Source organism: Pleurodeles waltl, chromosome 3_2 (genome assembly GCF_031143425.1).
Source record: "Pleurodeles waltl isolate 20211129_DDA chromosome 3_2, aPleWal1.hap1.20221129, whole genome shotgun sequence".
NCBI classification, from domain to species: domain Eukaryota; kingdom Metazoa; phylum Chordata; class Amphibia; order Caudata; family Salamandridae; genus Pleurodeles; species Pleurodeles waltl.
The window spans coordinates 36,157,999-36,182,551 of NC_090441.1; the positions used below are offsets into that span (position 1 = coordinate 36,157,999).

The following is a 24,553-nucleotide window of genomic DNA, read 5'->3' on the forward strand; positions in this document are numbered from 1 at the left end:
TGATCGCCCCATTAAGACCCTGGTGGTCGGACCGCCAGGGTTCTGCCATCTCGTCTCCACTAGGATCAGTGATCCTGACAGGTTGACGGCAGGTGGAGGTTGCAATCAGCCAGGGTGATGCTGCATGCAGTGTCGCCCTCCTGATTATGACCTCCTTCTCCGCCAGCCTTTTCTTGGCAGTTTTACCACCATGAAAAGGCTGGCGGAGAACAGGCGCAGGTGTCCACAGGGTGGTCAGTGCACTGCCCATGCACTTGCAATGTTCACTGTCTGCAGTGCACATAATTTTATGTCTTATTATTGTTTCTGTAATTGTTATACAGTTTTTAAATATGATTTGTAATTTTAAATGATTTAGAATTTTTTATGTAATTCTTAATAGTAATTTATAGTGCTGTAGCAGATTGTTGGGTTTGTAGGGGATGGGGTGGGAAGTTAATTAAGTAATAATGAATTACTATTTTTTAATAATTTTTAGGTAAATATGCGAGTGATAGTAATTATGTATATAATGTAATACTGTTTCAATTCATTATGTTTTAGGTGCGGGTTACCATGTTTGTAGGTATATAGAGTGGGAAGCTAATTAGGTAATAAGTGACAGTTAATTTATTAATTATTTAGTTGATTATTAAATATGCAAATTATGTAATAATTTATTTTAGTTAAATGTAAGGTGTGGGTTGCTGGAATTGTTGGGGTATTGGGTGGGAAGTTACTAATTTATTAATTAATTAATTATTAATGCATTCATTATTGAGTGATTATTAAGTAAGAATATTATGTAAAATTGAAATATTTTAGTTATATTTTAGTTACAGGTTTGTAGTGGTATGGAGAAAGTTAATTAAGTAATATTTAGAACATAAAAATTATCATTGTATAATTAACTATTTAATTGATTGATAATTATGTGAACTGTGTAACAATTATTTATTAGTTATATTAGTTATTGTTTAGTTATATTTGAGGTGTGAGCTGCTCGGTTTGTAGGGTTGTCAGATGGGAACTTGCTTGATTTATTATTAATTAAAAACTAATTCATAATTGCTAATTCGTAAATTAATTGATTTCCAGTTGTGTAAATTGTGGTATATGTATTTATTTTAGTTATTGGTTGCTAGGCTTGTGGGGTATAGGGTGGCAAGTTAAATACTTGATAATTAAATAACCATTAATTTAAATTGAAAATAAATTTTGACATTTTATACATTTTGTAAATTGATTAATTTTTTGTTTTTATTTTTTATTTTTTAATATATATATAATATGTTAAGTAATAATGTCAATAATGTTATAATAAGAGCTTTATATTTTGTATAAATTAATATGGTTACGCAAATATGTAACATGCTTGAAGTGAAGTAGTGAAGTAGTTTACCTACTGTTGCTTAGATTGGAATGGGAATAGTAAATCTTACCACTCTGAAGTCCAGCGCTTTCCCAACTGTTGCTTAGACTATAGTAGAAATTGTAATTTTAACCCCTCTGAAGTCCAGCGCTTTCCCTACTGTTGCACAGACTTGAGTGACAATAGTAAATTTTACTCCTCTTAAATTCAACATTTTCCCTACTGTTGCACACATTGGAATGGGAATAGTAAATCTTACCCCTCTAAGTCCACTGCTTTACCTACTGCTGCTTAGACTGCAGTGGGACTAGTAATTTTAACCCCTCTAAAGTCCAACCCTTTCCCTAATGTTGCAGAGACTGGAGGTTTAATAGTAAATTTTTCCCCTCCGAACTTAAATGCTTTCACTACTGTTGCACAGACTAGAGTGGTAAAAGTTAATGTACCCCCTCAGAATTTCAAAGCTTTCCCTACTGTGGCACTGTTTGGAGTGTGAATGATATATTAAACCCCTCTGAAGTTTTACATTTTCTCTACTGTTGCATAAACTGTAGTGAGAATAGTGTATGTATTATTCCAAGACTTAAATGCATTTCCTCATATTGTTTAAGTTTAATTAATAATAGTAATATTTGTTCATAATTTTAATTTTATAGCATGTGTTCATGTTTTTGTTTCTAGATTTTTATAATATCGTTTACACTTTTTAAAATTTTGTTTAGCAATTTATATAATGTTTAAATAAAAAAATAATATAATGTAAAATATATATATTTAATAATAGTGCCATATTATTATATGTATATATAAACAAACACACACATATATATGTTTGATTGTATAAGTATATATTTTTTATATAGAATTAAATATTAGTGGCATATATTTAACTAACATTTTGGTGTAAAACAATATTTTTTCTGATATTTTGGTACTCACCATTCATTATAAAGATAGGGAAACAATATTTTTGTAAACAATATTTTTGACACAATAGTTTTGTTACACAAAAATGGTGGCTCTGATATAATCTCAGTGATCCGTTTCATACATTGATTAGATATGGTAATGATTGGTTAATTTCTACAATCGCTGTGATGGTAGATATAAATGCCTTTATTGGCAATAAGGTGCTATAGGCAGTATCTCCTCCCACTTCAATTCGCTTTCCTTATTTGATACAAAGATGTTGCCAAAGCTATTAATACAAGTTGATGGTGGCATGAGGGCATATCATGACAAATGAAGTATTTGGGGATCATAATCACTTTTGGGCAGTTCCTCATTTGCCATGTCAACCATAATGTTCCAGTTAGGTTGGCCCAACAACATATAGGTGACCAGCCTTCTATGCAAACCATTGTTAAAGTATGATGTCTGTGTAAGTCTGATTTTGTTCTGCCATTGAAGACACCCAAACCATGCGTTTGGTAGCATCCATGGGAGGAATTCTTAATATCTCTTTTAGACCGGGGGAACATTTTGTTTACACCACCGTAACCTTGTGTTATATCCAGCATTTCAGGTTATTCTTGTAATGTGAAATTCATGTGATTACACCATTATGCTACGCCACATAATTGAGATTTCATTTGTGTAGAAATGCTATCGCAAGAGAAGAATGCCAATGTACAGAATGCATGTGGTTGTTGTTCATGTCAGTGTGATATTGTGCTATTTTTTTAACGTGATATGCGTCATCACACAGAAAATAGATGCAAGGATGGATTTCAAACTTAAAGCATAGCTTAAAATGCTGGAACAGCAGCTTATGTAAAAATGTATAATTCTGCATATATTGATAGACATTTTGAGTGATTCTTTACTTTTTGCCCAGGTCTATGACTCTACTCCTTTTTGATGGACTACCCCATATCTGGGATTCTTCAGTGGCAGCCTTATAACCACCTGGTGGTTCAAAACTGGTGCTAAATTCACCGGCTATCTCTATATTGGCTCTCTTGTTATCACCCATATAGTGCTGCAGCATGTTTAGTATAGCATGAGGAAAGGTCAATGGTGCTGAATGGGCAGTATACTATGCACCTCTGTTGAAAATATTAAAATCATTAGTTTATTCCCCGTTTCAATGTTAATAGCAAATGTTGGCTTTCCTCATATTCACTTAAAAGTTCTCTTACTTTACAACTATGATTAATATGCACCAACATCGTTAGCTGCCCAGATATTATTCCTCTTGGCCCCTAGCTGCTGGGACACTAAAGGCTGTAATCCCTACATTTTGGACTGGGTCTACCACCCAGGTTTCTTGAAAAATACAGGTTGATTGATTGGGTACAAATTCACACAAATCCAAAGTCCCAGTTTCTGTGCAGGGCCCGCAACATTCCAAGATAGTACTTTTATAATGTCCTGATCTGCAGGACCCATTGTCTCCTGCCTTTGTAGACCTCTTTGTTTCTATTGGTGTGTTTAGTTGGGGAATATTTAATCTATATGATCTTGCAGAAATGGTGTTTGTATTCTTTAGTGTGCTACTATGATTTTGAAGCCCCCAGTGATCATATTAACCTTCTTGCTTCTGGGATTGGCAGGAACGTTGCACCTCCTTCCAGAAGGCTGTCTCTAGAATTGGGGTTTAATTTAAAGTTTGGCAGACTGAGTGCAGCCCATGAGGGTGATGAACATTACTTCTGTCACCTTAATGGAATACCATCTGCCAAATATACAGAGGACATCCACCCCAGCAGTTACCTCTGTACATTGAAAGGGACTGGTGTCATGGCCGTTACTTTCAATATCCAAAAGGTTGGTTCTTAAATATAAAAAAATTGAAAAAAGTTGGGTAGATGCCTGTCAAAATCAATTGCTGCTGTCCATCCAACGTTTTACAAAAACAAACTCCTAAAGTGGGAAAGTACTAATGAAAAAAAGTAGTGACACCCACACCATAGAAGTTTTCAGCTTGGTTGGGGGGGGGGGGGGTGGTAATTGGTTTTTTCCTGTCTCTTACTGCCAGGGTTTTCTTGGTAGCAATGGACAGAGCAAAATGCATCACATTGCCCACTCTAAATAGGGTGGGCAGTGTAATGTCTTTTCCTTCAACCAGCTCTACTCAGTTGGGCTGTCAAAAAAGTATTCCATCAATGGAATACTTAAGATCCACGCATCTATATGTGAGGCTGGCAGACAAAGGATTTGGCAGGCAGGGCACTGCATCATGTTTGCAGTAGAGTACATTTTCCTGAAATTTCTAAACCAAGCCCATGTGGTCATTAATCTGTTTATTTGTCAGCTAAAATTTACTTTCATGATTAAATTGTCATCCACACAATTAGAATGGGGGTGGTTTGCATTAATCAGCCTCTTGCATAAAAAATCTTCCTTTTTATCCACACTGACTGAGCTAAAGGTTGGTTTGGTTTCCAAAACCTTCCACAGATAATGGTATCTTTGTAACATTGATTCCTAGATTTCTTAGCCTGTTGGACAATATGAGCGTACAATGTTCGGTAGCCTCCAGACAGACTAGTTATCTCTTTATTGTTATTACTAGCTCAATTGCTTGTGAGTAATTCTACAAAATATATATCGCTCAAAACAACGTTGTTGAGCCCCTTAAGGTATTTGAATAGATGGAGGAAGTTATCCCAATTTTGGATGTTATGTAGGCCCTCTGAAACATAAGTCAAATCTAGTTTTAGTAGGTCAAAAGCCCCCATGGCTCATCCAAAATATATTTTTATTTTTTCATTTTCAGATTTCTTTCATTGAAATAGTGTGCAACAGTGTATGAATTGCCTGGTAAGACAACAATTTATGAAAATATACTGTGTTGTACTAATCCACTGCTGTTGGATTTCACTGTATACCTTCCATTGAGACACAAACATTAAGCATGTAAATATAGCCACTTGTTTTTTTTTATTCCTGTCATTTGATTGAAATTTTCTCTTCAAAAACCATTCTGCAAAAAAAAGTTTTTATAGAGCACTTCGTGTCTATTTTTTATTACTTCAGAGGGGTAAATGGATTGTAGAAATGGGAAATTAGGGTCTAATCTTAGAAGAAAGGGCTTGGTTTAATATTCTATTTTTAAAAATGTTTTAAAGATCTTTTTATAAGCAGTTGCTTGGTAACCAACAGACACAGCAATAGATTATTCACATAATGTTGAATTGAAGAAGAAAGGACAAAACTGTACACATCAAAATAAGCATCAATACACAGTGTGAAAGTGTAACAGATCCCTCAAGGGAACATCTTCTCCAACCGTAGTGGACCACCAGAAACATGTTACTCTCCACCCCCCCGCCTGGTAACTCTCCCAGTTAGTAACATCTGTACTGATGCCACCCATCGCAGACCTTCTCCCACTTCTTGGGCAACACCTACTTTAATACACAACTTGCCAAAAGACACCAGTCCAAATCCATTTCCAAGTCTTAAACAGTAGGAACTGCAGCTGCACCCCAGGTCCTTCCCACATTATGCTTAGCCACCATTGCACCGACCACCAACCAGATTTTCTTATAGCAGGGCCAGGCCTCCTCCCCGTGACATTTAAAAGATGCCACTGAGCCGAGAAGGGAACAGTCAAGCCAGTGACCCAAGCCATTATCCGGGTCACCTACAACCAACATCCTTGTAAGTCAGGGTAGTCCCATAGTATGCGAGAAAAAGTGCCAACTTGGCCACAGCCCGAGACACCGGGTGGTCCTCCTCTGTTCTATTATGCCCATGATACTTCTGGAATACTGCACCAGGCGAAACCAAGCTCGCCACCTCCCTGGGGATTTCTATTACCTCGGACCAGTCGTCGTCCTCAAGTAGTACCAGGTCTCTTTCCCATGATGCTCTCAAGATACGGAGCGGGTGAGGGGAATTTTTAAATAATTTGTTATATACAAAAATTGCTCCCCACCAGAACATAGTGTGAGAGTGCGTGCTTTATCTTCAAATATCAGAAGTGCTGAGTCTACGGCAGGCCAAACTCTTGCTGTAGTTCCTCAAAAGTCAACATAGCTTAACCCCTCCAAATTTCACCCAACTGCTCCATGCTCAAGACGGCCCACCTCTGAAAACTCTAAGATTGACCTTCTATTTGAGAAGTTCAATGTCTCACAGCGAGGTCCTGTCTGTTAACTTGTTTTCCCAACCCAAGTATCTTGTAGCATTGTGCCATACTCTCACTACTTTTTGGGTGTGCACCAGCAAGGTTTTGATCAGCCCCTTTCAATAGAGAAGCCTTTTCTCCCATTGCCTCTCTGTCCATGCAACGGGCTGGTCCTGAAAGATCAGCAAACACCCAGTCATTAACAGGAGGGGCTGATGACCTTTGAAAGTGGTGGGGAACGTAAAGTTTTAATATGCATAAAACTGCAGTAGTTGCGTTACGTGCCTAGATAACCTCTGCAATACGAATTCCATTTTGAAGCATAGCATAGCTGCAGAATGGAATTCATAATACACAAGGTCATAAGGGGGTACATTCTATTGAAAAAAACATATACAGTCCGTTGTAAGTATGTAGTATTGAATATAATCTCACATTGACACCTTTAATCCTGCTTGTAGTACTCAGGAGGTTACGTTCTCCTGTGTTGCGCTGCCTGGCTGTCAGGCATGATGGTCCCAGAGAATATAAACCCCAAGCTTCTCCGCCAATCTAAGCACTGCCCTCATGCTGCCTATAATACTAAACAGCATAAGAACAGTGCCAGGATTGGCTCGGTCAGGCAGACGCAAATGTTCCATCGGAGACTGATGGGGATGTGTCTTTGCTGTTCCAGCTTGTTGGCAGCATCGGTTCTGGAAGCCTGAACTGCGCATGTTAGGCTGGCCACAGTGAAAACGCCAGCCAGTCTGACACGGCAGTTCAGTAAAATTTGACTCAGCTGTTCCTGATCGTCCCAATGAATGAGAGAGCGCTGCAGCCCTGATGGTAAGGGAGTAAGTATTTAGCAAGGACAATGAGTTGAAAATGAGTCTGTCTGACTGTTGGGACTCCCAGTAGGAGGTCAACACCCTCACATCCCTCTACAGAAACCACCCCTGGTCATTATTTACCACTAGCTGCATTGCCCAGTAATATTTAAGTATATCTGTTATTGCAAGACCTCCCTCATATATTCCTCATTGAAGTTCATAGAGTGCAATCCGCAAAATGCCCCCATCCCACAAAAGCTGTCATAGTTCATCGTTAATATTCCTACCAAATTCTATAAGGAGTGTTTTGCAGGACATACAGCAACTGTGGGAGGGTCATCATCTTGAAAAGAGCCACTCTGCCCATCAAAGATAAAGGCAGGGTGCCTCAGTGGGCCATATTGTCGCAAAGGTGTCTCAGCTGTGGAAACAAATTGGAGTCTAAAAATATTGTGGGGTTCCGCATCATCCAGATACCCAGGTATGTAAAGGCCATCATGTGCAGTCACAGGGAGCCTAGGGGACCCCTCCACCAGTGGAAATATAAGGGACTTGTCCCAGTTGATCTGATATCCTGAACAGTCCCTAAAAGATGTGTAGGATTCTATTCACTCTGTGTAGGGTTTGTGAAGCATAAAGTAGGATGCTGCCCTTATATAAAAAATACACTCTTCCCAGCTGCCATAAATGTCTACTCCTCTACTGAGGGAATTCTGTTGTATCCAGGCTGTTAGGAGCTCAAGGGCCAGTGCAAAAAACATGAGGGAGAGCGGACACCCCTGACACATGCCCCTGTGACAGTAGACCATTGACCCTCAGCCTCTCCAGAGGCTCACATTTTCAGGAGCCAAACCCATCTGCAGAATTTGGGGCAAAAACCTAGCCACTTCAGTACAGTGAAAAGATATCCCCATTGAATACTGTTGAATGTCATTCTTGCATCCAACGAGAGGCAGACAGATGGTGCAGAGTCCTGCTCTGCCATTGTGTGGAGGACCCCATATAGTTGACGCAGATTCAACCCAGTCCCCATGTGCAGCATGAAACCTGATTGGTTAGGGTGGACCACTGTCAAGATCACCTTCCACAGCCTGGTTGCCAGAGCCTTCGTAAGCATCTTGACCTCTACGTTTAGGAGCGAAATCAGTCTATAGGAGCTACATTCCTTAGGCAGCTTGCCTTGCTTTGGAATCACCATGGTAGTCGATAATCTTTGATCCGCTGGCAGTGAGCCCTCATCTAGGGCCATTCTAAACATGCCTAACATGTGAGTTGCCACTCTGTCAGCCATACATTTAAATAACCCTACCAGCAGACCATTGGGTCCCACTGCCTTCCCTGATTGCAACTCTCAGAGAGCCCCAGCTCAGGTTCAAACCTTGTTCCAGAGTGGCCCTGTCATCTCCCGAAAGCGTCAGCAACTAGACATCCCTTAGAAGGTTGGTACAGTCCTCTTTAGTCCTAAGAGTTTTGGCAGCATATATCCCCTCGTAATATGTAGCAAACAATTTGGCTGTCTCAGTGCTGCTTGTTTGGTACACTCTGAGAGCTTCGCGATCCTCTGGGACCCAGCTCTGCTCTCGGGGCCTCTTGCCCAGCCACGCTAACACTTTGTTGGCCTTATCCCCAATATCATACAGATGTCGTTTACGAGCCAAGGCGTGGGTGTGCGTCCTGTCCTCTACTAAGCCACAAACCTCTTGCTGTTTATGTTTAAATGTACTGTATATATAATCAAGTCTGGAGTAGCTCCTGTGTGCCACTAACAGGTATCTATATTGCCTAGTTTGGGGGTTGTGCGCACGCCATATGTCAGTCAGACCCAGTGCATCTATAAAGGGGGTGAGTGGGGTAGGCGCCCCCAAAGTGGACAAGTGAGTCTTGCTTTCCATCCTGGGATCCATCACTGCATTCAAACTCCCCCTCAGGACCAGTATCCTCAGTGGCATCTCCAGCAGGATGGCGACTAGCGCTGGAAGAGTGTCTACATGCAATCTGGGAGGAACATAGGCAGGAACAAATGTTAAGGGTCTGGCCCTCCCAATTGGCAGAATGTGCCACAAACCTACCAAATGGATAGCTCCAAGTTCTATGAGGGATAAAGGGGAGTGATTTTTTAATTAGGATACCAACCCCGCCCCCCTAGAGACTGTTGTGAAGCCTGCATCGGCCAGGAGTACATATCCAAATCAATCTAACACTTTGTAATGGTTACCTCGCAGGTGCGTCTCTTATAAGAGAACCAGGTCTGGGGCATGTCCACTGAGGTATTGAATCATTTTCGGGTGCTTGAGTTTACTACCCATGCCATTTATGTTCCAGGTGAGGATCCTCAGTTCCTGGGCCACAGGGCCAATCATATTGCAAGATAACCTAGGAGAGGTTTCCAACGTGGCAGACTAGAACCCAGAACTATCCTCCCCCGTTCCCCTTCAGTACATGATCCTGCGTGTGCCAATGAGGTGTGACCGAGCTAAAGCAAACAATACTTAACTCAGTATAAAGTAACTTAGATACTTCACCGAACTCAAGTTGTTCAGTGATAAGTTCCTCCAAAAATAGCTCAGCGCTTGGGCCCTCGCTCTCTCTGGGACTCCCACCACATGGGCATTATTCCGCTGGGCCCTCCTCTCCTGGTCCTCAAGCTTAGCTGCCAATTGACCATTGTCCCTCACCAAATGTTGGACCCTTTCCTCAAGCAAATTTGTAGCCACTTGAAGGGATGTGATATTGGACTTGGCAGCAGTCACTTTCTCTAATATCTTTTGGAAGTCCGCCCGGAGGAGGGAGACATCAATAGTGACCACATCTAGTTTATGTACCAATGTACCCTTCAGGTCCTGTGTGGCCGCCATTGTCTTTCGTTGGGTGGGCTCCGTGCTGGACATCTCTCTCTTCTCCTACGTCTCCTCTGCGGGGCTATCCACACCACCCCAGCACCATGGAATAGGTGCACCACCGCCTATTTGTCCATTTTATCCGTCTGTGTGAGACAAGCTCCACGGCCTCCTACCATGGTTGTCAAGGATGACAATCGCACTGGCCTTCCCCTCTTCTTGCAATGTACTTCGTGGGGTCAGGGCCCATCCATCAAGAGGCACGTTTGCTGCAGTGGGTCCCAAAAATAGAGACCCCCTGTAACTATGGAGCTGGGCCACAATGTGCATGTCTCAGACCCCTATTCTGCCTCCCTGTGTCAAGATGGCCCAGGGTTCGTCTCAATTTGTGGCCCCCTTCAATCTCAAATCAGGCAAAAAAAGAGTGCAGGGAAGGGCACATGTGTGCTGTATGTTGTCTCCAGGCCACAGATTCCTCCAGGGGCAGCAGCGCTTCACAGTTCCCAGGGACCCAGCCTCCACTTATCTGTGTTAGTAGCTGCCAGCACAGTGGGATCGTCACTTCAGCGCTCCTAATTCTGACGCTGTCAGGCCCTACCTTCAGCAATGACCCAGAGCCTGGCTTAGATTAACATCATGCATTTCTGGTCCACTTGGAGGAGGGCCCTCTTAGCATCCAGGAAGCTACGCCATTGTCGCTGCACCTGTAGCATAGAGTCAGGGAACTTGATGTCGCCCCTCACTCAAACTGCCTGAAGAAAAGCATATTAATCCCTATGGTTCAACACCCTTGCATGACGGCACTTTGAGCTTCGGCTGGGGGATCAGTGTCCTGTGCACCCTCTCTATCGTGAAGAAGTTAGATAACTGCTTCGGCTTAAGTTGTTCAGTGATAAGTTCCTCCAAAAATAGCTCAGCGCTTGGGCCCTCCGCTCTCTCTGGGACTCCCACCACATGGACATTATTCCGCTGAGCCCTCCTCTCCTGGTCCTCAAGCTTAGCTGCCAATTGACCATTGTCCGTCACCAAATGTTGGACCCTTTCCTCAAGCAAATTTGTAGCCACTTGAAGGGATGTAATATTGGACTTGGCAGCAGTCACTTTCTCTAATATCTTTTGGAAGTCCGCCCGGAGGAGGGAGACATCAATAGTGACCACATCTAGTTTATGTACCAATGTACCCTTCAGGTCTTGTGTGGCCGCCATTGTCTCTCGTAGGGTGGGCTCCGTGCTGGACATCTCTCTCTTCTCCTACGCCTCCTCTTCGGGGCTATCCCCACCCCCCAGCACCATGGAATAGGTGCGCCACCGCCTATTTGTCCATTTTATCCGTCTGTGTGAGACACCCTCCACGGCCTCCTACCATGGTGGTCAAGGATGACAATCGCACTGGCCTTCCCCTCTTCTTGCAATGTACTTCGTGGGGTCAGGGCCCATCCATCAAGAGGCACGTTTGCTGCAGTGGGTCCCAAAAAGAGAGACTCCCTGTAACTATGGAGCTGGGCCACAATGTGCATGTCTCAGACCCCTACTCTACCTCCCTGTGTCAAGATGGCCCAGGGTTCCTCTCAATTTGTGGCCCCCTCCAATCTCAAATCAGGCAAAAAAAGAGTGCAGGGAAGGGCAAATGTGTGCTGTATGTTGTCTCCAGGCCACAGATTCCTCCAGGGGCAGCAGCGCTTCACAGTTCCCAGGGACCCAGCCTCCACTTATCTGTGTTAGTAGCTGCCAGCACAGTGGGATCGTCACTTCAGCACTCCTAATTCTGACGCTGTCTCCACAGACGCAGCACTGTCCACAGATAAAGCGAGCAGGTGTAGTCCAGTTCAGCTCCTCACCTCCAACTGGGCCCAATCCCCAGTGCTGCCAGATCTTTACTTGTGCACCATAGGTGCAGGCATCAAAGGTTACCGCGGTGTGCAAGGCTCACCACCCTCTCCTGGTACGTCCAGGCAGCCGCTGATGTGCCCCGTGCCCCACTGCACCCAGAGCAGGATTCACCAGGCCTCGGTTCCAGCACCTTCCAATAATGTGGCAGGCAGCTGGGCAGTGTTACTTGTCAATTGGCACAGGGGTCACTCAGTAACAACCAAAAGCTGCCAGACACCCTCTCACAGGGTGACCCAGGCTCGCTAGTCATCAGCACCGCACAGCCCTTCCTCTGCCCCACTCTCTCCAGGCCCTGAGGGCCGCTAGTAGTCTCACTCAGCTCCCACAGTACCAAGAAACACCTTGCAATCCCCTCTGGGTGGTTCACCACTGTTGCTGCTCACAGATTGTGGACGGAGGGAGGATGTACTGAAAATTGGCGTCAGAACCGATTTAGGCTGCACTCATTTTCTTTGGCGCCAGGCCATGCCCTGGCTTGTCCATAATACATAGCAAACCGTAACTATCCCCCGCTGCCCCGATCCAAGAGGGCAGGTGAGAAAATCTGGCATTCATGGCCTAGCCTTTTTTTTAACTTGTTTAGCTTCCTCATCTGTTTTTTTTTTGCTACATACAGGGATGGTGGTCTGCCAGGAAAACTAGACCACCATTACTGCACCTGCAGCCCCAGATGGGAAACATTTTTTTAAAAAGGTGCCCATGTTTCTTAAAAGGTCTGGTGCTTCTTTAAAGCAAAACAGTTTTTTTGTTTTGGAAACACATTAGGGAGAACAATCAGTGATCTACTAGACCACTGCCTACTCCACCTGAGGCCACCTGGCATGGTTCCAAAATGGAAAGCTGTGCAACTAAAACTGCTTTCCCTTTTTAAATGAGTTACCACCTCCTTTCATGGGTTTTAATTTTTTATGGTTTGCGACCACTATTGCAATCACAAACCAATGATCCATTATATTAGAACCACAGATAAAAGGGGATATTACTTTCACATGCTTTCATGTGCTTATTGATGTGGCATTTTGGTATTGTTTTGCACTGCTTGAATTGAGCTGCTATTGCTGTCATTGCCAAGCACTTGAATGTTGGTGACAGCACAGGCCACTACACTGGTTGCAAAACCTATCACTACATTTTCTCTATTAATGCCTTATTGTGGAGGCAGCACATTGCTGCTATGAGGCTATTGGACATGGTTTGTGGGTCACTATTCATGTCAACCCAAAAATACAAGTGGTGGCTTCTCATATGGTTACTTACAGATAAAGTTCCCTGTAAGGTTCCAGGCTTTGAGGTACAGAGTGAAATTGGCAGCAACATAGTCTTTTTCCCTATCCTGAAAGGAAAAATCCACAACAATGAAGCATGTTGTGGTCTAAGATGAACTCTTGTCCAGTGCTCAATTTGTAAATAAAAACATGCCAGTGCCCAAAGCTCTCCTCCAATGCAAATCTGCTGCAATCAATAAGGCTGCATAATCCTGAAACCATCTTGGGCCTCTTTAATCTATTTACAGCAGGTCCCTCTTCTTCAGCTCACTCTTGCAGCTTCCTGCCTTTGTGATGCTTTTTTGTTTTTCTCTTCCTCTATCTTTCCCATATGTGTCTTTTGCTGACCGTAAATGCTTGAGGTAGAAAAATAACTGCTGGCCCTTAAAAATAAGTGCAGGTGCCCCACACCAGAAACCACCGGCTCAAATTAATCACTGCCCTAGTCGATTGCACAGGTATGGCTAGTTTCTTGTTGGCTTACAGCTGGCAATGGATTTTAATGCATCAGTAATACAGAGTAGCTTTTGTGTCTAGTACAGGCTTACTGGAGACAATTATTCCCAACACTGTATGAAATCTATTGCTCTACTCAAATAAATGTATGCAAATATCCTGTACATATAGCATCTAAATGATGTACAAAATATATATTTGTTTATCATGGGATGAATTAAATGCCTGACTTCATATGCAAAAGTTCTGGAATATTCAGCCAACCCAAGATGTGTTTTCCTCAAGTCACAAAGCTACGCATATTTTCTCAAATGACTTATTTGTCATAATTAGACATTGGAATTATTACCATTTTCTATTGACCTGAATCATGTAAGCTTTTAAGTCAGGTCTAGCGTTCTTTTATGTTGTTAGTAATCTATAAGACTATTTTCTCATGGCTCTCACACTCAGGCATGACCCTCTGCGGGTAAAGTCTTTTTGACCTGTCTTTTGTAATACAACCTCCAGTGTGTTAGTGATCACCATCATGATTATTCAAATGCCATTTCTATAGGACTAGTATAATCATTGGACCATTTATCTGAGACAAACACCATAAATACCATTGAATCTCTCAATTACTCCAGTTATGAGCTAGTTTGCCGTGGCCTGTATTGAAAGGCAGCTGAAACCCAAGCTATTCTTCTGGTTTTCTAGTTGGTACTTCATGTGCTAAAAAGGGCAGGGAACACTGGCCCAAGTTGTAGCACGCTGTGTTACAGGAGTAACACCTCTTTTTTGCATGTAAAAAATGTTACTTATCTTCCGATTAACTACCCAAGTCTCAATGATACCAGAGCCCTTTTCATTTGTTCGCAAGTGAAGTCCTTCTTGGGTATTGTCCTGTTATCTGTAGGGTCTTTAATCACTGTCTTGTTGGGTGGGGGAGCACAAACATTTCTGATTGCTGTAACCTCCTGATCTCCTCATAGTACTCAATGATTATATAAGTAATCCTGTTGGTGATTTACTCCAATATCTCATTTTCCACTAAAGTTTGCCCTCAACCAGCTGCTTCCAAATTTATAATTTCTTTTGATTTTTTTCTACCTTGCCATTGATATTGTACTAGAAGTCTCTTGATTTGTAAAGCCCTTTGCTACATCTATAGGTCGGACAAAAGACAACAAAAAAATAAAATAAAACAAAGTGCAGCTATATAAAAGATGGCAATCAAGGAGGATGCTGCGGCCGGCTAGGAGTGGGCTGAGAGAAGACCTCACAGGACACGGCGACGGGCGAGTGTTGGGTCACGCACTTGCTAGATGCATATTATAGTAAACACCGCTAGCAGCAGTAAGCAGTGGATTTCTTTCTTTAAAAAAAAAAAATAAAAATCCGATTACTTACCTTCACGCAGGTCTCGGCAGACAGAGGGCCAGCCGCACTGGAGGATAATCGGCAGAGAGGGGCAGGGAGGCGGCGTCAAGAATCCCCTTCCGAGGGGAGAAGTGGCAGAGGCAACACATGCAACAGAAGAGCACCAGTGAATGGAGAGGTGGTGAGATCGATGGCTGGTGCGGCGCTGTGAGTTCAAGGTAATTGGTGCTCCCCCATTTTCTCTACGCTGCAACCGGGGGCCACTACTAAATTCTGTTATGTATGGCTACAGGGGAGCAAAAGGTAATAAAAGGGAAGGAGGAGCAGCTGACGTGAGCAAAACTGGACCTGTTTATTCCCTGCAAAGAGGATCTCTGGGGCCAGAGGAAAGTTAGCTTTTGATGGGGGAGAGGTCATTGATGATATAGCCAGAGACAAAAGTAGGGGTAGTGACAAGTCTACTTTCCAAAGTATGAGTTTACCAAGCAAGAGGATTCGGATTTCCCTCTCACTAAAATCATGTTTTAGAGTTTTGCCCAGCTCTTCGGACATCGAGGAAACAGAGTCAGTCCAACAAAGCACATATTTGGAAAAGGCTGCTCCAAGGGGCAGTAGGAGTACGGGGGTACATCAAGTTGCGCAGATCAAGCGTAGCCCCAACAGGTTTCAGCTTTTGTAAGAGGTAGAGGTGGGAGAGATGGAATTGAAAGGTGGCGGACCTTCCAGTTATGGCCAGCTTGTTGATTCTATAAACGGGGGGTTGAATAGTGAATCTCAAAGTCCAGAGTTGGATAAGGCTTCAAGGATGGCTGAGGACACCCAGCAGCAGGCTCGATGCCCCCGGTCTACAAGCTCAATGGTTGACATCCCTCCCCATTTGTTATCAGGGGGTGAAAAAGGACAGGAGGGGTGTTTGGTAGAAGAGCTCCCCAACCAATCCATTGCAGGAATGCTTAAAGCTTTATCGTTGGAAGCCAAGCTGGGCTTTGAGACCTCGAATACTAATCAGGAGATAAGAGGTTTATGTGAGACCCTGGGAAAAAAGATCGATGGCCTGGCAGGGAGGACTGCCACCCTTGAGGAAGAGGTTGGAGAGCTGAAGATTGCAATGGAGACAAGTAAGGAGGAAATTCAAAAGTTGAAATCTGGGGAGGAAACTGTTTTGTCTAAGCTGGAATCTTTGGAGAACACTCAGAGGAGAAATAATTTGAGAATCTTAAAGGTCCCAGAGGGCATGGAAGGGGGTGCTCTGAAAGATTTGGTAGCCACCTGATTAAGCAAGGAGTGCAGGTTGAAGACTCAGAAGAAGTAATCGCAAGGGATATTCAAAGGGTGCACAGATACCCCTTTAGAAAAGTGCCAAACAGAGATAAGCCCAGATAAATATTTGTAAGCTTTCACTCATATGCAATCAAGGAGCATATTTTAGTAGAAGCATTGAAAAAGAAGTCACTAATGGTGGAAGGAATCAGTTTTGACCTATCAAGTACGACATTGAATAAGCAATGGGAGTTGGGGAAAAGAATCGATGTATTGCAACGGTGGGGGGCCACAGCCCAATTGAAATTCCCGGCTTTCTTGAAAGTAATGGCTAATAAAAAAATTCACAATTTTAAAGATTATAGAGAGGTAGAAGAGCTGATTAAGATGCTAGAAATGGGAGCCCAACATGGTTAAAAGTAAGAGTGTAATTTTTTTTTTTTGAAACACGGGTCCAGTGAGTGACCTCCCGAGGCGATTTCACCTAAGAAAAGGAGCTAGGGTGGGTTCTCCCAGGGAGTTTGTGGTTGAGGTTGGGTTGGGGTTGGGGGGTATGGGGAGGCGGGGGTAATCACTGGGTGTGGAGCAGGGGGAAGAAAAGGAAAAAAAAAAGGTGTCCTCATCTAGTGGAAGGATGGTGGTTTCTAGGGGGTCTTTTTGAGTCAGTCTCAACAGTAGAATGTAGATGACAGGGTTAAATGAGTTGAGACTCCTATCTTGGAACATTAGTGGTTTAAAGGTAAGAAACAGGCAAAAAAAGGCTGATGCAATATTTGAGAGATGTCCAAGCTAATGTGTTAGTGCTACAAGAAACACATTTGTCTAACAAGGAATGTATTAAGTTATTTAAACCATGTAGGTGATTACAGAAGATTTCTAGCACCATTCAGGCTGGGGGAAGTAAAGGGGTGGCTATTTTAGTTAAAAATCATCGCAATATCTCTTTTCAGAGTGGGCCAGCGGATAAGACAGGTAGGTGGTTAATTGGTAAACTGCTGGGTTTGACCGTGTGTTCACGCTTGTAGGCTATTATGGGCCTAACAAGGATGATCCTGCACCCTTGGTGGAACTATTCCACCATCTGTTGCAGTTTTCTGATCCTATAATATGGATGAGAGACTTCAATGTGGTGTTGAATTGTAAGCTAGATAGATCCTCAGGGAGTAGATCAAAAACTAACGAAAAGATGCGATCCCAAGTATTAGCTATGATGACCGAGCTGGGCCCACACGATATATGGAGAGACAGGATGGGACAAAAACACATATAACAATAAAAAAAATATAGACATCAATCTAGGATTGATTATGTCCTAGTAGATGGGGGTTTGAGGGATTGTGTTGAGGAGGTAGTGCATGTTGGGACTCATATATCTGATCACTCAGCAGTCAGACTAAAGGGCAGGGGAACCCAAAGTAGGTGGACATTAGACAGAACTCTACTACTGGATGGGAAGGTTGTAGCCAAATTGAGAGCAGAGGTAGAAAAATTATTTAACTTCAATGCTGGATTAGCGTCACCAGCTTTAGTGTGGGATGCCTTCAAGGCTTTTTAAGAGGTAGATTGATAAGAGCAGCCTCCATTAAAAGGAAGGCATAGAAAGAAGAGATTAGGCGATTGGAAGAGGTTATACAACGTGTAGAGCAAGAGTTACAGCTGGATCAGGGTGAACAAGTTACATCAAGATTTACAGCAGGCGCTTATAGTTGGAATAGACAAGTGAGTTAAGGCAAGATATGAAGCAAATAAGGTGGCACATTTCGAATATGGGGAAAATTGTGGGAAATTGTTAGCCTTGAAATTAAAGATGAACCTGGTTAGGAATAAGGTGGTAGAAATTTATGGAAAAACACCAGGGGATGTTTGCACAAGCAATGAGGAAATTGGGGATTTCTTCCGAAATTATTTTTAGGAACTCTATTCGGAGAGCCTAGATGTGTCACCAGGGACGATTAAGACATGGTTATAGGATCTTGGTTTAACAGCTCTGGGTGAGGAGGACAACAAAGTTTTGAATGAACAGATAGCACAGGCCGATGTGGAGTGGGGTATACAGCTGGGGAAACTAGGGAAAGCACCAGGCCGGATGGGTTACCCTTTGAAATTTATAGAATTTTAGGAGATAGCATAGAGAAAAATTTTGCAGGTCTGTGTAATAATATTCTAGAAGAAGGCGGAATGCTCCCTCCCTCCTGGAATGAGGCCATTATCACATTAATCTTAAAGCCAGGGAAAGATCCTAAGAGTTGCGATTCATATAGGCCAATCTCTCTGCTAAACTGCGATTATAAAATTTTTACAAAACGTTTGGCAGATAGATTGGGACGAGTTACATTTAGACTTATACATGAAGATCAAAACGTTTTCCTAAAACGAAGACACGTGCATGAATTGACACTGAGGCCCTCATTACAACCCTGGCGGTCAAAGACCGCCAGGGCTGTTTTGACAATTGCACCGCCAACAGGCTGGCGGTGCAATCTTGCGAATTACGACCGCAGCGATTTTCCGCCAGGTTGGTCCCGGCGGTTGTAGCGCTGCCCAGGGGATTACGAGTCCCCCTCCCGCCAGCCTTTTCATGTCGGTAGGAACCTTGTCTTTGGCATGGGCAGTGCAGGGGCCCCCTGGCACAGCCCGATGAAGCTTTTCACTGTCTGCATAGCAGACAGTGAAAAGCGCGACGGGTGCCACTGCACCCGTCACACCACTGCAACACTGCCGGCTCCATTTGGAGCCGGCTCCCATGTTGCAGCCGACATCCCCGCTGGGCCGGCGGGCGGAAACTCGGGTTCCGCCCGGCGGCCCAGCGGGGATGTCGTAATGGCCACCACGGGAGTGCGCCCGCATTGGCGGCCGTACGGTTCTTACAACTTGGCGGGTGGCGCCAATGTTGTAATGAGGGCCCGAGTCTGATAGGCTCAGTAGACTTAGCTAATGCGTGTAAGGAACCACTAACACTAGTAACAATAGACGCCACAAAGGCATTTGACAGGGTCAACTGGGTGTACTTGAATACCCTCTGTGTATTCTTCAATTTAAGAGATAAGTTTGCATTGCAGAGGATATATCAAGACCCAAAGGTAAGAGTCCTAGTCAATGGTACCCTAACTCATTCTTTTAAAATCGGAAGAGGAACAGGGCAGGGGTTTCTATTATCCCCTCTGTTATTTAACCTGTATATAGAGACCCTGGCTTGCAAACTTAGAGGAGAGCATCAGATACTCCCATTTAAGTGTGGGAATTGGTGTAGGATGGTAGCCCTGTATGCAGATGAACTGATGGTGTTTACTACAAATTTAAAGCTAACATTACCAGCCCTGGAAGAACAGACAAAGAAATTACCGGGTACATGGTAATAATGAAAAGACTGAAGTTATGAGCAGGAAAATGCATGTGGAAGGAGTTCCAATTAAGAGAGAGTTGAAATATCTGGGTTTTAGGATACCTAACGATATAGAGAAAATGGCAGAAACCAATTTCATGAGGGTCATGAGGGATGCCTGCAAGTTAATGAAGGCTTGGGATAATCTACCCCTTACTATTTTGGGGAGGGTTGACCTGGTCAAAAGGACAATATTACCTAAGTTGTTATTTATTTTTAATGCAGTGCCTCTAAAATACAACAAAGTGTGGTTGGGTAAGCTACAGGGAAAAATTCGTAGCTTTCTATGGGCCTCTAAGGGTGTGCGCATCACATGGAAAAAATTGAGAAGGAAGAAGGAGAAAGGGGGATTAGCATTGCCTGATCTTCAATTCTATGCTTGGGCTTTCTTTATAAAGAATATGAGAGGGGCAATGAATGGGTCAGAGGCTTCTGAGTGTGCCAGATTTTAAAAGTAATGATGGAACTTGACCATGGGATACAGGTGGAATTTCTATACAAATGTGGAGATCCTAAATAGTTCAAAAAAGTGAGATTCAAAAATTTGCAAGTCTCGGTAAAGCAGTGGTATGCAATAAGGAGGGTCACCAACCTGCCATACTATAGTAAATATGCACCCCTCTGGGATTCTCCGGGTTCGCCAGAATGGACCAAAGATGCTTTAGCCATACCTCTGAAAGAGGCAGGGTTTGTGCAGTGGGGGCAACTGTGTAAGGATGGGAATCTGATTTCATATGAAGATCATAATATGGAAACGGAGGGGAGGCTCTCTAAATTCAAATACTTTTAAAAAACGAGCTGTTTGAGGAGTATGAAAGAAGAGGAGGGTGGCTCAAACGAGGTGAAAGGGTTATTTCTTCAAGATGCGCCTCTGGAGAAAGAAGTGGCGAGATGGTACTGGACATTGATGGAAGCTGCAGATTGCGTATTCAACATGCCAGAAGAAATTTGGAGAGACTACTTACCAGGATTACAGATAAGAGAATTATGGCAAGTATCTATTACTTTATTATATTCTATAGTTAAGCCCGCCTGTTTAAGAAAGAATCACTTGTTTTCAATCTACAGGGCCTTTTGGACCCCAGAGAAGCTTACCAAACTGAAGCAGGGTAACTTGGTTAGGTGTAAAAAATTTGGCCTAGTGTCTGCAGAGGATGTACGCATGTTTTGGGAATGCCCGCAACTCAGCCTGTTCTGGAAGGAGGTCAATGAAACAATGAATATAATTTTACGTGTAAAATGTCAGGTAAGCCCCCCATTAGTTATTTTTGGATGTGTATCGGATTATATGAAGCTAAGTAGGGACAGTGTAAAATTGCTTTTTTATATGATGTTACTGACTAGGAGAGAGATATGTAAGAAATGGAGTAAGTCCTCCCATCCCACATTTTTGTAGTGGAAAGACTCTTTAATCTACAACCTAACAATTGATGTAAAAGTGAATGACGAGGGGAGCAAGAAAAATAAATTCTGGGATCCACTGGAAAGATGGCTAGGAAGGTAATAATCCGGTCGTCCTATGATTACATTAACTATTAGTCCAGGAATGCTCTGGAGGTGTGCTTTCAAGCTTGCACCAGTCAGAGATATGGACTAATTGAGACAGGAGCCTCCAAGGGGAGACCAAACACAAACTAAGCGACTTCCTAGATGAGGCCTCCGAGGAGACACGTGGTTGCCAGTTAAGTGAATGAGGACACACAAAAAAGTGCAACTATAAAAGTAATACCACCTTATACTCAAAGGTAGACTATTAAGTGGAACGGGTTTATCTAGAAAACTGTTCCAGTACTTGGATAATATGCAGCTCAAAGATGGACTATAAGACAGCATACTATGAAAAAGGCATAATAAAAAATAAACAAATAAAAATTGTTCATAAAAAGAGCATAAATGGACCTCTGAACACCATACAGTACCTTATAGGCCAAGTCTGCAAAATTCTGCCCAGATTCTGATACCATATATCCCAGGCGAAAGACAGGGCATAGGGGGTCTGTCTTTGTGTGATAGAGGCAGCTCTGCAGGTACTTGTTTGTTACTGACTCAACCAGATTGCGCCTGAAAAAGGAAAAGTACCAGTTTTATTTGGTATTTGTGTTATTCAAACATATTTCTTTATAGAATTCCACTACAGGAGGGAAAGGAGCACTTTAGCATACAAGTAAGCTAACAACATTCACAGCAGCCATTTACGAAAGCCAGCCTCTTTACAACCTCCTAAAATATCTCTCCCCCAAATCTCCCCACCCTCTTACAGTTGTCAGAGTCTCCAACCATCATCTTGTATCCATCAAGCGTACTCCCAAGGTCTCCAACAGTACACTCCCAAAAGCATCCAAAAATGTATTTCTTCAGGAGAAAAGACCCACAGAACCCATGGTCTTCCATCTTGGTGGCAACATAAGCACTGGAGTGTCTTTGCAGAGATGGATCAGCAGTGGTCCCCAAAGAAGAGGTGGGTCCCCTCCATTGCTAAGATGTTTCTCCATGGTGAGCATTTACCACAGTCTGTGGAACCATTAGGCATCTGAGAGGGTACTACTTCCTCTATTGGAAATCAGAATATGATTGCAAGCTTTACTCCCCCCAAAATTTGCAAGGTAACATATCAGTCTGTCCTTGAGATATATTTGCGTCAATCTGAATTTAGCTCTACTACAAATGCCCCTGGACCTAAATGGCAGAGGGCAGCCTAATACCTCACAAAGTGTTTTAGACACCTGAATAGAAGCTTAGGATAACTCTGGCAGATATGCAATGTGGCCCCAGATGCTGCACAGATCTTCCAGCAAGCCAGCGAAACTACATGAAGTCTGCAATTAATTTTAACTGGGGAATAATGTCAGTCATTAATTATTTTGTAATGTATCTATCATTTTTTTTAAAGAAAGTTTTTATGAGTGTCTCTTTTTAATGTATCCCAGTCTTGAGCAGAAATTGTTCCCCATTCATTGGAAAGGACGGCATCCACAAGAAATGTGTATGATTTGGAAAGTACCAAATTTGTGCACATCAGTTTCCCAAGCATTTTCTCAAAGGTGGCGTATCTCTAGTGGCCACATTTGTATTGGGTAGAAGTTGTAGGTGGACCATAGGCCTAGCTTTAATTTTGTCACCACTTTCAGCATGCAATTAAAGAAGTCTACAACAATTGGCCATTCAGGTGGCTACAACACTTTGGGAGGTACTGGGCTTCCCTCTGCCTTTTAGATCCAGGGGATCGAGGAGCACTGAGAACACCCAGCAGCGGCCCCTGCAGAGCTGCATGTGTGATACTCATCTGAGGCATCTGCTGCAGCTGTCATGCCTGCAAGAGAGACACACTAGTAGATTCCGGTCTGGCAATCCTGATGTGGGTAATTCTGAGTAAAGGGCCAGAAGGCCTTGGAGAGACTTGTCTGCCAGATAGTGCTTCATGACTGGAACACTTCTGACTTTTTTAATCAGAGTCAGTGCAGGACTCCTAAGACTCAGACAGCTAGAGGGGCCTAACCTGCACGTTGCCTGTAGTGAGTGGGTAATAACCACTACTGCTAGTGAGAGGGAAGTAGGAATTGTGTGTATTGTGTGTGTATGCCATATTTCACTTTGAGGGCATATAGAAACGGGAAACATCCTGAACAACTAGGTCTAAACTACTACTTGCCTGAACCACTACTGCTAAACAACTAAAAAGTCTCTACAACTAAGTACTGAACAACTACTGTCTAAACAACAATTGTGCCTGAATAACAATTGCCTGAACAACTAATTTTAAGGTAAGGTTTTCTTTTTGGTTTTTATGGTTTGTTAGTTATTTAGAATATATATATATATATTAGTTGTTCAGGCAATTGTTATTCAGGCACAATTGTTGTTTAGACGGTAGTTGTTCAGTACTTAGTTGTAGAGACGTTTTAGTTGTTTAGCAGTAGTGGTTTAGGCTATAGTTGTTTAGGACCTAGTTGTTCTGTCACATATTCTATAGAAACACACTTTGTGGGAAACATCAGGAGTGAAAGGTCCCTTCCCCACATAATTGGGCCCAGTACCTTACCCTGTGGCCATCTGACATGGGTTCTGACAGCTTGCATAAACAAGTTCAGTTGCATGCAGTTTAAAAGTGCCTGGGGACACCAATATTCAGGTATTTCTTTCTATGTTTTTTTTGTGAGTGGCTCATTCATATAATGTCATCATGGGTTTGCCTGGAAGTGATGGAGTCATATTGGTCAGCATGGATCAGGTTGGGCAGAATCTTGTCTAGGGCAATAGCCTTACATGAGGACACAGTTAGGGGTCTTGACCTTATATGGATATGACTGTTATTACAACTTCTCCCTTGGAGGGAGTGACGCTACCGTGTTTGGCTATATATTTATAAAAATAGATTCTTGAGAATGGGTGCCAATAAGTTCACATAGGTGCTATAAATGTTGCTGGTGAAACCATCCTGTCCCTGGGTTTTGTTTCTTTTTAAGGACTTTATTGTTTTCCAGATTTCAACACTATTTGCTTGGGCCTCTAGAGTTTCTTTATAGTCCTTATATTCGTTGGATGTTGTGGGCAAGGTCATTTTGGTAAGATGCTGGGTTTATTGGATATTGGAGCAACCTTCTATGGGTCTTTAAGGTGGGTCCCTACTTTATTTGTGACTATATGGGAATGTGTTTTGGGTAGACAAAGGAAACGTCTCCTTTGTTATTCCCCTAACATTTGTTAGTTTACACATATTTGTGACAGAAGGGCTGTCTCTGGACTCTATCTGCGTCGCTTAGTTTTTGTGCTAATTTTTGATTTTCTAGAACTCGAACCTTGCAGAGATGCAGCAAGAGGGCAATACATATTCCCCTTGTTACTGCTTGAACACATTTAGAAT

At 42.9% G+C, this 24,553-nt stretch overlaps 1 protein-coding gene across 1 annotated transcript in view; it reads right to left on the minus strand.

Annotated features, from left to right (window-relative positions):
* Nucleotides 1-24,553, minus strand: part of P2RX1 (purinergic receptor P2X 1) — a 450,021-nt gene that overhangs the window by 140,604 nt on the left and 284,864 nt on the right. The window contains exon 7 of the mRNA XM_069226686.1: nucleotides 21,612-21,753. Within this exon, the coding sequence (XP_069082787.1) occupies nucleotides 21,612-21,753 (142 nt within the window). The remainder of the gene's footprint in view (nucleotides 1-21,611; nucleotides 21,754-24,553) is intronic.